Raw genomic sequence first — 14,791 nt, 5'->3', positions numbered from 1 at the left:
GCAGACCCCAGACCTTACATCTCTGCAGACCCCAGACCTTACATCTCTACAGACCCCAGACCTTACATCTCTGCAGACCCCAGACGTTATATCTCTGCAGACCCCAGACCTTACATCTCTGCAGACCCCACACCTTACACCTCTACAGACCCCAGAGACCCCAGACCTTACATCTCTGCAGACCCCAGACCTTACATCTCTGCAGACCCCAGACCTTACATCTCTGCAGACCCCAGACCTTACACCTCTACAGACCCCAGACCTTACAGCTCTGCAGACCCCAGACCTTACCTCTCTACAGACCCCAGACCTTACATCTCTGCAGACCCCAGACCTTACAGCTCTGCAGACCCCAGACCTTACATCTCTGCAGACCCCAGACCTTACATCTCTGCAGACCCCAGACCTTACATCTCTGCAGACCCCAGACCTTACATCTCTGCAGACCCCAGACCTTACATCTCTGCAGACCCCAGACCTTACATCTCTGCAGACCCCAGACCTTACACCTCTACAGACCCCAGACCTTACATCTCTGCAGACCCCAGGTTTAATATACGGCTTTTCACTCCTGTGTGCTGAGTAATAACATTGTTTCTTACAGCCTTGTATCTAGTCAGGATCTGTAGCCTTGTTCATCCTGAGATTTTTGGATCATAAATAGAATGCCAAAACTGCAGTGGAGACTGACACATAGCAAATCAATAACGGACAGGGGGCAGGGTGTGGCACAAATGTCAGTCATAGAAATGAATAGGAATAGGCTGAGTTGTAAGTGCGGTTTTCTCCAATGGAGCTAATATTAAACATGTGGCTGACAGCAGCGAACCGCGCGGCGGCGTCTTGTTGTAATCTTCTCCCTACAATGTAGATTGAGCGATTTCCTTCTCATGCAGCTTTGTGATTTCATATTAGCGGTGTAAGCAGACTGCCCGGATGTGACAGCGCACCTGGAATCGATGCTCCGGTCTCTGACACTTCTGTATGTCTAGTGGGAAGCCCTAGGCCAGCTCTGTCCACAGAGATCTAGACGTAGCAGAGCGAAACTGTCGTGCTTGATCGCACAGCGCACTTCTTAACCCGATTCTGTCAGCACACCTCACGTAGGAGAAGCGGCGGGATATCAGAGCCCCTGTCAGCAGCACAGAGGACGGCGAGCTGATCATCATATTAATGTGTATTCATATACCGCCTGCTCCTCCGCAAGTATCCGACAGTAATGAAATCTCAGGTCCCATCAAGGGCAGAAGTAATCATTAAAAAACACTTCAGAACTAAAACAATTCCAATCTAAAAATGAAATGACGCAGAAATAATCTCCATCCGCTCCTAGTAATTCCCCTAATGGATTCTAGTGATTACTGGGAAAGAACAAAAGCCACCGGAGATCCCGGCTGCAAGGGTCACCAACAGGCCAGAGAGGTCCCTCATCTTACTGAAGATACTAGCCGAGTAGCCACTAGAGGGCGACACATGATGCCTCAATCCTGCACTGACTGCTGCAGCCGACGTGTCCTCAAGGGTAGAACTAAGAAGATGGAGGGTCGGGGGGCGAATATAATAAGTCACAGCTAGTGATAATGATCGGCTTACTGAGGTGAAGGCTCCGGAGAAACATCTAAGACTGAGGGAGAAAAGATTCTCCTAGAAAAATGGTCCCATAATTTGCAGCAGCTCCATAATGTGACCCCAAGTGCCCATGTCACAGAGATTCGGCAAGAAGGATGCAGCTTACTTTCTTAATGGGAATCTACTATCAAACCCAGCCCTGCAGATAGATAGGTTACTGTCACCAGACCAGCATATCACCCCAGCCCTGCAGATAGATAGGTTACTGTCACCAGCATATCACCCCAGCCCTGCAGATAGATAGGTTACTGACACCAGTCCCAGCATATCACCCCAGCCCTGCAGATAGATAGGTTACTGTCACCAGCATATCACCCCAGCCCTGCAGATAGATAGGTTACTGACACCAGTGTTTTTTACTTGTGAATCTGGGTAAAAACCATATGATTCAGGTGACCATAGCCTATCTATATGCGGACCGGATTGACATGCTGAATTTTGGGGACCAACCCCTTTTAACTGTCCCTGACTGCCAGGGAGAATCCTACACAGAAGCAAATGAATACTAGTTGCTAACAATCCAAGTTACAAAATTTAGATAAATGAAGCTAATCTGCTGCTCCCCAGCTTAGAGAAAGTCTCCGCCCCCGCTTAGTTGACTATTTGCTTTATTTACATGCTCTAGTCTCTATTGGGACGTAAGAGTCATAGGAAAGGACAATGCAGACTGTGTGAGGTGACGTAACGCCATGTAACATGTATGTGCTGTATATGTCATAGAGTTTATTTCATGCTTTGATTCCCTTTCTATTACTAGCAGTCCCAGACCCTGGAGCCCTGGAAGCTGTATAGTACAGTGGGACTTCTCCTGGGCCTGGATGTAATAACCTTTGGGATCTGGCAAATTGTGGACCCCTTGCAGCGAACTATTGAGGTGAGACATTACACTCATGAACACCCCCTTTTCATGTGCCCCGTTTTATCTGATTGGCCTTTACCACGTCCTACACTCCGTGCCTGTTGTCTCTCGGAATATCTTCACTCTCTTAAAGGTAATGTTGTGGTCTGTTCTAGGAGTTCACTAAAGAAGAACCCCGTGGAGATCTTGATGTCCTCATCCTGCCTCAGCTGGAGCACTGCAGTTCTGTAAAGATGAACACTTGGCTCGGTGGGTACATCAAAACATTTCAGCCATGGCAGATTAACGTTTCATTGGACGAGATCCAAATTACAACTTGCCGTATAATAAAAGGGAAAAGAGCAAAAAACTTATAACTGAATGAATAGGCCGCCCCTAGAAAGGTACAAAATACTATAAATCTAAATATGACATATGGTAGTCGGAAGGACTCGCTGCACCTCTCCTTGGGGTAGCCCATCTATATGACATTCCTAGACATCCCCTTTAATATGGGGACTACAGAGCAGCTACCCCGCTATCCTCAGGCCAGCCGAATCCACATTGCTCCACCACCCGTAGAAGATGAAGCCACCACATTGTGATCAGGTGAGACACAACCTTCAGGCTATGACCTGCACCGGAGGTCCGATGTGACGCGACATTGTGTGGAGATATCTCGGTCTCCTCTGTTCTTTGTTCTTCATCTTCGCGACGTCTCTTCTTCTCCTCGGCTGATAAATCTTTCACATTATTTGCTGTTCTCCATTTCCTTAGGTATTGTGTACGGCTCCAAGGGTCTCCTGCTCCTGCTCGGGATTTTTCTAGCTTACGAAACAAAGAGCGTCTCCACTGAAAAAATCAATGACCACCGTGCGGTGGGGATGGCCATCTACAATGTCGCTGTAAGTATTGTGAACAAGAAGATGAGGTGTCGCATGAGCTGAATGCAATTCTGTCTGGTGAGAAAATGGGATTAGAAATGAGACAAAACCAAAGTTATCGGCAAGCAGAGAAAAGACGGTGAAAAAACCCAAGTGACACAGGGATCGTTAGGAAATCAATCCACCCGAAAATTGCATATTGGACGCTTTGCGGAGAAGGAAGAATATGGGTCATTATCCAAGACTGAGTTGTGAGCAGTGAAGAATATTAAGCTTCTTCGTGAGGATTTATGGCTATTGTGCTGGTCCTCACTGTATATTGTATATGTCACAACACCTGGGCGGAATACGTCTCCAAAACATCTCCTCCATTGTATTGTGCGGCACTTCCTTGTGTGTCACGCTGAAGGTTCTTAATCCCCTCACTCTTCTGCCTCTTAGATCCGTCTAAACATTACTCAATCTTTTGTTTTAGTGTCCAGTACCCCAAAGTTGAAGCTCAATGTCATGTTCAGTGGGTCACCCTCAACGGAGAAGGATTATTTGTGAAAATAACATCTTACTGAATATGAATGAAGCCAATGGCAGCCATGTTTATCCTGCCCTTGTTATTCTGCAGGTCTTGTGTCTGATCACAGCGCCAGTAACCATGATCCTCAGCAGCCAACAAGACGCCTCCTTCGCTTTCTCCTCGCTGGCCATCGTCTTCTCAGCCTATATTACTCTGGTCGTATTATTTGTTCCTAAGGTAAGGAAATTCTTAATATGTGGAAGATAAACAAGATTCCTCAAAGTATCACCATTACTAATCCTGAGTATTGTACTCCAGAGCTGCATTCACTATTCTGCTGGTTTACAAGTTTGTCATCAATGCAATCCATTCTCACTGTTACCTAACCTTCTACTATTAAGAGAACAAACTGAGCCAGCAGAATAGTGAGCGCAGCTCTGCAGTATAATACAGGATAAGTAATGTAATGTATGTACACAGTGACTACACCAGCAGAATAGTGAGCGCAGCTCTGGAGTATAATACAGGATAAGTAATGTAATGTATGTACACAGTGACTGCACCTGCAGAATAGTGAGCGCAGCTCTGGAGTATAATACAGGATAAGAAATGTAATGTATGTACACAGTGACTGCACCAGCAGAATAGTGAGCGCAGCTCTGGAGTATAATACAGGATAAGTAATGTAATGTATGTACACAGTGACTGTATCAGCAGAATAGTGAGCGCAGCTCTGGAGTATAATACAGGATAAGTAATGTAATGTATGTACACAGTGACTGTACCAGCAGAATAGTGAGCGCAGCTCTGGAGTATAATACAGGATAAGTAATGTAATGTATGTACACAGTGACTGTATCAGCAGAATAGTGAGCGCAGCTCTGGAGTATAATACAGGATAAGTAATGTAATATATGTACACAGTGACTGTACCAGCAGAATAGTGAGCGCAACTCTGGAGTATAATACAGCAGAATAGTGAGCACAGCTCTGGAGTATAATACAGGATAAGTAATGTAATGTATGTACACAGTGACTGCACCAGCAGAATAGTGAGCGCAGCTCTGGAGTATAATACAGGATAAGAAATGTAATGTATGTACACAGTGACTGTACCAGCAGAATAGTGAGCGCAGCTCTGGAGTATAATTCAGGATAAGTAATGTAATGTATGTACACAGTGACTGTACCAGCAGAATAGTGAGCGCAGCTCTGGAGTATAATACAGGATAAGTAATGTAATATATGTACACAGTGACTGTACCAGCAGAATAGTGAGCGCAGCTCTGGAGTATAATACAGGATAAGTAATGTAATGTATGTACACAGTGACTGTATCAGCAGAATAGTGAGCGCAGCTCTGGAGTATAATACAGGATAAGTAATGTAATATATGTACACAGTGACTGTACCAGCAGAATAGTGAGCGCAGCTCTGGAGTATAATACAGGATAAGTAATGTAATGTATGTACACAGTGACTGTACCAGAAGAATAGTGAGTGCAGCTCTGGAGTATAATACAGGATAAGTAATGTAATGTATGTACACAGTGACTGTACTAGCAGAATAGTGAGCGCAGCTCTGGAGTATAATACAGGATAAGTAATGTAATGTATGTACACAGTGACTGCACCAGCAGAATAGTGAGCGCAGCTCTGGAGTATAATACAGGATAAGTAGTGTAATGTATGTACACAGTGACCGTACCAGCAGAATAGTGAGCGCAGCACTGGAGTATAATACAGGATAAGTAATGTAATGTAATGTACGTACACAGTGACTGTACCAGCAGAATAGTGAGTGCAGCTCTGGAGTATAATACAGGATAAGTAATGTAATGTATGTACACAATGAGTGCACCAGCAGAATAGTGAGCGCAGCTCTGGAGTATAATACAGGATAAGTAATGTATGTACACAGTGAGTGCACCAGCAGAATAGTGAGCGCAGCTCTGGAGTATAATACAGGATAAGTAATGTAATGTATGTACACAGTGAGTCAATATATTAGATTCTATATATAATCTGGGACTTTCCCATGTATATATATTAGTGTTACATCTTGTATAATGTTCTTCCTCAACTTCCGGGTTCAAAAATAGAATTCTAGAATTACAGTGGGGACTGACACTTACTGTTGGTAGAAATGTAGGAAGAGAATGCTAAATTCTGCAACTATTTAGATACTATAGAATCTTCCATATGCTGCAGTTATCATTCATGCGGATCAGGTTTACCCTGAGTACAGTATTCAGACTTCCACAACAGAGGACATATAGGAGGACGTGACCTGTAAGCGCCAGGATTCGATGGACTCTCCCCGGCACTGCCATGTTGGTATAAGGAGATAAGTGCCTTGCTGCAGTACCGGTTCTAATGATCAGGTCCGGTGCCCGCAGTACGGATCTATAGTTACACCTCCGTTATCGCTCTGCCAGACAAGTGGTTTGGAACGTGAGTGCGGGAAACCACAGGAGGATTGGTATAAGCTGTAGATCAATGGTACAGGAGTGAGGCAGCGCCGTCCGCATCGTGTTCTCATGTTCCTGTCTATATCATTTGATCTCCCGTCAGCCACGGTTAACTCTTGCTTTATTGCTGTCATATAAATCTTGACATCCACAAACCCGAGCAATCCTCTAGTACTCCGAAAAGCTTACCGATAAAATTTGTGAACTGTGGTAGCTGGAGCTTAATTCACACTGAACATTTTATTATATACTATATGGCCAAAAATATGTGACCCCCTTCCCGTTCAGGTGAATTAGTCACCGCTACAGCATACATAGCGCTCTGTGGGAATGGGGATCGGAAAGTATTACTTCTTATATTCTATACAACTTTTATGTGGGGGCCACTGATGTGCTTTATACACAGTGGGGCTACTGGGGAGCATTATACATTGTGGGGCCACTGGGGGAGCATTATACATTGTGGGGCCACTGAGGAGCATTATACATTGTGGGGCCACTGGAGAGCATTATACATTGTGGGGCTACTGGGGAGCATTATACATTGTGGGGCTACTGGGGAGCATTATACATTGTGGAATACCGGGGGAGCATTATACATTGTGGGGCTACTGGGGAGCATTATACATTGTGGAATACCGGGGGAGCATTATACATTGTGGGGCTACTGGGGAGCATTATACATTGTGGAGTACCGGGGGAGCATTATACATTGTGGGGCTACTGGGGAGCATTATACATTACGGGGCCACTGGGGAGCATTATACATTGTGGAGTACCGGGGGAGCATTATACATTGTGGGGCTACTGGGGAGCATTATACATTGTGGGGCTACTGGGGAGCATTATACATTGTGGGGCTACTGGGGAGCATTATACATTGTGGAGTCCTGGGGGAGCATTATACATTATGGGGCTACTGGGGAGCATTATACATTGTGGGGCCACTGGGGAACATTATACATTGTGGGGCTATTGGGGAGCATTATACATTATGGGGCCACTGGGGAGCATTATACATTGTGGGGCTACTGGGGAGCATTATACATTGTGGGGCTACTGGGGAGCATTATACATTGTGGGGCTACTGGGGAGCATTATACATTGTGGGGCTACTGGGGAGCATTATACATTGTGGGGCTACTGGGGAGCATTATACATTATGGGGCCACTGGGGAGCATTATACATTGTGGAGTCCTGGGGGAGCATTATACATTATGGGGCTACTGGGGAGCATTATACATTGTGGGGCCACTGGGGAACATTATACATTGTGGGGCTATTGGGGAGCATTATACATTGTGGGGCCACTGGGGAGCATTATACATTGGTGGGCCACTGGGGAGCATTATACATTGTGGGGCTACTGGGGAGCATTATACATTGTGGGGCCACTGGGGAGCATTATACATTGTGGGGCCACTGGGGAGCATTATTCATTGTGGGGCCACTGGGGAGCATTATACATTGTGGGGCCACTGGGGAGCATTATACATTGTGGGGCCACTGGGGAGCATTATACAGTGTGGGGATCACTTAGGGGCATTATTCTGTGTATGGTACAATAAGGAAACATTATAATGGAGTTTGGTGACTACTAAAGGAGTATTATAGTGTATGAGAGCCAGTAAGCTTGCATTATACTATGTGGGGGTCACTGTGGAGCATTATACTGCGTGGGGACAACTAAGGGGGCATAAAAATCTGTCGGCAACATTAAGTGTGCATAACAATGTGTAAAGAACCATTGTGGGGGGGGGTATAGCTTGTGAGGGATCACTGAGGCAGCATTATACTGTGTGGGGGGCAATAACAGCAGTATACTGTGTGTGGGGCAATAACAGCGTTATACTGTGTGGGGGGCAATAACAGCGTTATACTGTGTGGGGGGCAATAACAGCAGTATACTGTGTGAGGGGCAATAACAGCAGTATACTGTGTGGGGGGCAATAACAGCGTTATACTGTGTGGGGGCAATAACAGCAGTATACTGTGTGGGGGCAATAACAGCAGTATACTGTGTGGGGGGCAATAACAGCAGTATACTGTGTGGGGGGCAATAACAGCAGTATACTGTGTGGGGGGCAATAACAGTGTTATACTGTGTGGGGGACAATAACAGCGTTATACTGTGTGGGGGGCAATAACAGCAGTATACTGTGTGGGGGGCAATAACAGCAGTATACTGTGTGGGGGGCAATAACAGCGTTATACTGTGTAGGGGGCAATAACAGCATTATACTGTGTGGGGGGCAATAACAGCAGTATACTGTGTGGGGGCAATAACAGCATTATACTGTGTGGGGGGGCAATAACAGCAGTATACTGTGTGGGGGGCAATAACAGCAGTATACTGTGTGGGGGGCAATAACAGCATTATACTGTGTGGGGGCAATAACAGCAGTATACTGTGTGTGGGGGGGCAATAACAGCAGTATACTGTGTGGGGGGCAATAACAGCAGTATACTGTGTGGGGGCAATAACAACGTTATACTGTGTGGGGGGCAATAACAGCGGTATACTGTGTGGGGGGTGTCATGGGATGGTTAGAGTCTATACTATAGGCAATGTGTAATATATATTTCGTGTGGAATGTATTCTCTAACCTGTTGTATACATCAATGTGTAGTTGGCTGATTAGGGTCTAGTGTGTTAGCACATTGTATGCAAATACCTCTAACTAGTGAGGACCAGTGAGGACAATGGGTGGAGATAATCTGATCAGTGTCTCCAAGAAGATGTTGGATGGTGCATTGTCCATAGTAGACAGGGAGTCTGCTCTCCTTGGTATAGGTGAGGGGGGAAGGATCTGTGACTCAGCCCTTCCCACCCACAGATATAGGATGTAACAGTGTTAGTATATAGTATGTAGCTAGCAGTTAGTATGTGTTAGCCGGCCTGTGCACAGCTCTGCAGAGAGCCAGGATTTAGTTACAGGACCAAGGAGCCAAAGCTATCATTGGATTGTGACTTCGGTGGACTTATTGTTATTACGGTTGATGTGACCGCCGCCGGCTACTAACTTTGTGGATTACAATAAATTGCTGTTGTCTCCCGACCTCTTGCGTCCGTGTTGATTCAAAAGACCATCCGGAGGAAGACGTATACCTTTGCTCCGTGACAACTGGTTGGCAGCGGTGGGATCAACAGCGGACAGCGAGATGGACTACAACAGCTCAGCGATTAATGGAGCCACAACCTCAGAATACAGGAACTGGACTATGGCAAGTCTACAAGTAAGGGCCCGGGAACTAAACCTGAGTTACCAGGGAAGAACGAAAGATCAACTGATCGAGGCACTGGAGGAGATGACCCTGCAAAGCGACCATGAGGAGGGCTGCCCCCAGGAGACAGTAGAGATACGGGAGTGGCAGGTACAGACCCAAAAGAGCAGATGGGTTGTTTTGTATGAGGAGGAATTGGCAGTGCTGGGGCTAGGAGCAACTGCAGAGCAAAGGAGTAGAGCATTACAGAGGGCTTAGGAAACGGAGAAGGAGGAGCAGAGAATGGCGCATGAAAAGGAAAGAATGGCGCATGAAATGCGAATGGCTGAGATAACTACGTGGAATTATAATCAAACGTCGACCCCCAGCCCAACAGTGAGAGAACCACCATATGTCTCCCATAAACACTTCAAGACCTTTGATGAAGCGGCTGGGGATGTTGATGGATATTTTCAGGACTTCGAACACCAGTGCCACCTGATGGAAGTCCCAGAGAAGGATTGGGTCCGGTATCTGGTGGGGCACCTACGAGATGGGGCTGCGGAAGCTCTCAGAGCCATGGACCCTAGTGATCAGCGGGACTATGAGGCCATTAAAAGAGCGGTGCAGAAGTATTATGCAGTCACTCCAGAGACCTACCGAGTTCAGTTCCGCTCTTTGTCTTACAATGGGGGAAGCTCCTTCCACATGTTCGCCCACAAGTTGAAGCAAGCATGCAAGCGCTGGCTAGAAGGAGAGGAGGCTGTCACAGTCGATAAGATCCTCCAAGTCATACTTAAGGAACAGTTCTTTTCCCAGTGCCCCGCTGAGATCCGTGAGTGGGTGCTGGAACGGAACCCAGCCACAGTTGAGCAAGCTGCTTCCCTTGCAGATGAGGGCCTGACCATCAAGCTGCAGTGGAAGAGGTTGTTTGCAGAGGAGCGGAAAACTACCACAGTCCGCCAGACACCCTTCATCCAGCCACCCACCTTTCGTGCCTGGCCTCAGGATTACAATTCCCCCTCTACCCCTGCCCCAGCCCATCGGCCTCCAGCTATGAACAACCCTGTCCCTAGACAACGACCTACTGGAAGAATGCTAGAGCGCAGATGTTTTGGGTGCGGGCGGCCTGGACATTTGCAAGCTAGTTGCCCTGTTAACATGGGGCACGGGCCACCGTGGCATCCCGGCCTATTCACTACCTGGGAACCACCCCTAGGACAGAACGTTTGGCCCCATTTCCAGATGACTCCATGAATGACCCATCTGTTCCACCTCCAGGGGTCTATGGGATTCAGCCTTCCGCCACACATCCCGCAAACCTTCAGCGGAAGCACTTGCAGGAGGTCCTACTGGATGGCCGAACAGTTGTTGGATTCCGGGACTCGGGAGCTTTCCTAACGGTAGCGGACCCCCGAGTGGTTCGACCCGAGGCCCTAGAGGAGGGCCCTGGCCTTTCTATCGAGTTGGCAGGAGGTACTCGGAAACGTATTCCTAAAGCTACCGTGGAACTCGACTATGGTTATGGACCAAAACGATGCACAATTGGTGTGATGAGCAGGCTGCCAGCCGATGTTCTGTTAGGCAACGATGTTGGAAATCTACAGTGCCACTTTGTGGGAGCAGTGACCCGAAGCCAAGCTCAGAGAGATGCCAACATGGATCGACCGGATTTTCTGCCAGATGCCAGCCCTTCAACCCTACAACTTTACCATTCAGTACCGCCGAGGGAACCAACACCAGAACGCGGATGGGTTATCCCGGCAGGAGGACATATGAGCTATAGAGACTGATGTGCATTCCCCAATTTACCTGTGTAGGCCAATTGTGTCATGCACATGTTTTGAGAGGGGGAGGGGTTGTCACGGGATGGTTAGAGTCTATACTATAGGCAATGTGTAATATATATTTCATGTGGAATGTATTCTCTAACCTGTTATATACATCAATGTGTAGTTGGCTGATTAGGGTCTAGTGTGTTAGCACATTGTATGCAGATACATCTAACTAGTGAGGACCAGTGAGGACAATGGGTGGAGATAATCTGATCAGTGTCTCCAAGAAGATGTTGGACGGTGCATTGTCCAAAGGAGACAGGGAGTCTGCTCTCCTTGGTATAGGTGAGGGGGGAAGGATCTGTGACTCAGCCCTTCCCACCCACAGATATAGGTGTAACAGTCTTAGTATATAGTTGTAGCTTGCAGTTAGTATGAGTTAGCCGGCCTGTGCACAGCTCTGCAGAGAGCCAGGATTTAGTTACAGGACCAAGGAGCCAAAGCTATCATTGGATTGTGACTTCTGTGGACTTATTGTTATTACGGTTGATGTGACCGCCGCCGGCTACTAACTTTGTGGATTACAATAAATTGCTGTTGTCTCCCGACCTCTTGCGTCCGTGTTGATTCAAAAGACCATCCGGAGGAAGACGTATACCTTTGCTCCGTGACAGGGGGCAATAACAGCGTTATATTGTGGGGGGGGCAATAACAGCAGTATAATGTGTGAGGATCACTTAGGGGGCATTATACAGTTTGGGGATCACTTAGGGGGCATTATACAGTGTGGGCATCACTTAGGGGGCAGTATACAGTGTGGGGATCACTTAGGGGGCATTATACAGTTTGGGGATCACTTAGGGGGCAGTATACAGTGTGGGGATCACTTAGGGGGCAGTATACAGTGTGGGGATCACTTAGGGGGCATTATACAGTGTGGGGATCACTTAGGGGGCAGTATACAGTGTGGGGATCACTTAGGGGGCATTATACAGTTTGGGGATCACTTAGGGGGCATTATACAGTGTGGGGATCACTTAGGGGGCATTATACAGTGTGGGGGACTCTGATGGAACATAATACTGGGGTACATTTACTGTGTGTGGTGGGTGATGGTGATTCGTGAAGTTTCACATTTGCTGCCTGGGATGTTTAGGATGATGTCATTTTGCCGGTACCTTCACATGGTGCAGTAGTGGTGCAGTTTTTGGTGAAGTTTTCTAATTTTACAACGGAAACAATTGTATTCTTTGTGTTTCACCTATAAATTCTAAAACCTCATGAAAACTGCAGTTTGTTTCTCAGGGTTTGGAGCCAGGTATGTGGCAGTGATGTCCTGGGGATTTCTCTCCAGTGCTGACCTGAGTTTAGTTGGGACGGGCAAACACCAGTCTGGTAGTTGTATCAAACTCCAGGGCTCTGGGACTATGAACTTGCCGGGGCCGCAGGGTGACAATTTTTACAATAAGCAGTTTGTGTAATTTTTGTTATTTGTGAAGATCTATTAGTAGAATAAACATCTGAGCCACAAAGTGGTCGAGACCCCAAAGTCCTAGACAAGTGCCGAACCACCTGGCACAGAAATATGGCCGATCTTATGTTTCATCGCTTATTGCAAACTGTCTCAGGTCCTGTGTGCTCAATGCCAAGCGGCAGCTGGACAGGTGTAAAGCACATCATCTCACCATTGTGTAGAAGCAATGGTGAAATGAGTTTATAAGAAATGAGTTTTCTTATAAGTTGAGTGACGTTTCAGTCTCCAGCAGTCTGATGGATGAATCTGGGTTTGGTGGGGGTCCGGAGAACGCTACCTACCTGTGTACATAGGACCTACTGTATCTATGACTCATGGAATAACCAGTAAATAAACCACTATACAACGCTCGGCCATGTTTTTGGTGGTTGTCCTGAGATGTTCCTTCAGCCTCGATGTTCTTCTTCTCTACAGATGAGACGTCTTATCACTAGAGGGGAATGGCAGTCGGAGCAGCAGGACACTCTGAAGACAGGATCGTCCACCAACAATAATGAGGAGGAGAAATCTCGACTACTTGAGCGAGAGAACCAGGAGCTGGGCAGGATCATCGCTGAGGTGACGTCCTGGGGTCTAGATGGTCACCATGTTGGGGATATTTACTATATTGTATGTTTTAATTCCTCACTTTTTAGGATCTCTGCTTGCTATTGGTACCGAATCGGGGTACTAGGGCCTTATAGGGACTAGACCAGGATCTGAATCTTCTTAAAGGACTTGTCCCACCACAGATGACTCTTTAGACTGAGGCCGTCATGGTGGTCGGTCCCAACGCTGATCCTAGTAGAGATGCTTTGCTGCATTGTCGACCACTTTCAGGTTCATCTCACATTTCTTGTTTCCATTCCATATAGAAAGAAGAACGGGTCATGGAGTTGCGTCAGCAGTTGCGCTCTCGCAGGAAACAGTCAGTGACAGCCCGGGAAAACTGCTCCGACAATCACTACCCTAACTCCTCGGGGGCGGTTTCTTCACTATACCAACCTGGACTTCCACTTGCCAGGTGTCTGGTGGCTGAAGGGGGAGACAAACTGGGCAGGAACAGCTGTGACGGAAGTCGTGTACACCTCTTATACAAGTAGAGATGTTATACCGCAACATGGTCGCCCCCCACCCCTCTTCCCCGGACGTGCAGGCAGTCTTTTGTCTACATAGCAGTCAATACACTGTGTGGCCTCTTTTCTTACACCTCTCTTGCTGAATGTGTCTTCCCAGTCGGTCTCATTCCTGTCTCTGTTGGTCTCGCAGCACTCTCTTTCTATGTCTCTGGATGTCTCATGTATTAGGCACCTTATACTTCATAACAGTCACTAGAGCCCTCGCGCTATACACACGAGTCCTGTCCTGCTGGAGCCACACTTGTGAAGCCCCCCACCCCCAGGTCTGTCCCCCTCAGGGAACATCCATACCTAGTGTCACTCACCGTCACCTGCACCCGCCGCACTCACAACAGGTTTTCTAAACTGTGATTGGAGATTGCAATAAATAAATGAGAGAAGATTTTTCTGCTGCCTCCTTATTGATGATGCGAATGTCAGGGGTGTGCAGGACGGATGTGTACACTGCAGGTATATACAAGACCTATATATGCACTGCAGGGATGTGCAGGACGGATGTGTACACTGCAGGTATATACAAGACCTATATATGCACTGCAGGGGTGTGCAGGACAGATGTGTACACTGCTGGCATATACAAGACATATATATGCACTGCAGGGATGTGCAGGACGGATGTGTACACTGCAGGTATATACAAGACCTATATATGCACTGCAGGGGTGTGCAGGACGGATGTGTACACTGCAGGTATATACAAGACCTATATATGCACTGCAGGGGTGTGCAGGACGGATGTGTACACTGCAGGTATATACGAGACCTATATATGCACTGCAGGGGTGTGCAGGACAGATGTGTACACTGCAGGTATATACAAGACCTA

The 14,791-nt window shown here is 47.1% G+C and overlaps 1 protein-coding gene across 1 annotated transcript in view; it reads left to right on the top strand.

The window, feature by feature from the left end:
• The window catches only part of GABBR1 (gamma-aminobutyric acid type B receptor subunit 1), a 92,341-nt gene extending 77,990 nt beyond the window's left edge, over positions 1-14,351 (top strand). The window contains exons 19-24 of the mRNA XM_075259985.1: positions 2,387-2,503; positions 2,644-2,737; positions 3,245-3,372; positions 3,971-4,099; positions 13,262-13,405; positions 13,702-14,351. Of these exons, the coding sequence (XP_075116086.1) occupies positions 2,387-2,503; positions 2,644-2,737; positions 3,245-3,372; positions 3,971-4,099; positions 13,262-13,405; positions 13,702-13,929 (840 nt within the window). The 3' untranslated portion in view covers positions 13,930-14,351. The remainder of the gene's footprint in view (positions 1-2,386; positions 2,504-2,643; positions 2,738-3,244; positions 3,373-3,970; positions 4,100-13,261; positions 13,406-13,701) is intronic.
• The last annotated feature ends 440 nt before the right edge of the window (positions 14,352-14,791 follow it).

Source organism: Leptodactylus fuscus, chromosome 11, assembly GCF_031893055.1.
Source record: "Leptodactylus fuscus isolate aLepFus1 chromosome 11, aLepFus1.hap2, whole genome shotgun sequence".
Classification (NCBI taxonomy): Eukaryota; Metazoa; Chordata; class Amphibia; order Anura; family Leptodactylidae; genus Leptodactylus; species Leptodactylus fuscus.
Note: the sequence above shows the minus strand (reverse complement) of the source record. Positions and strands in the feature narration are given on the sequence as shown.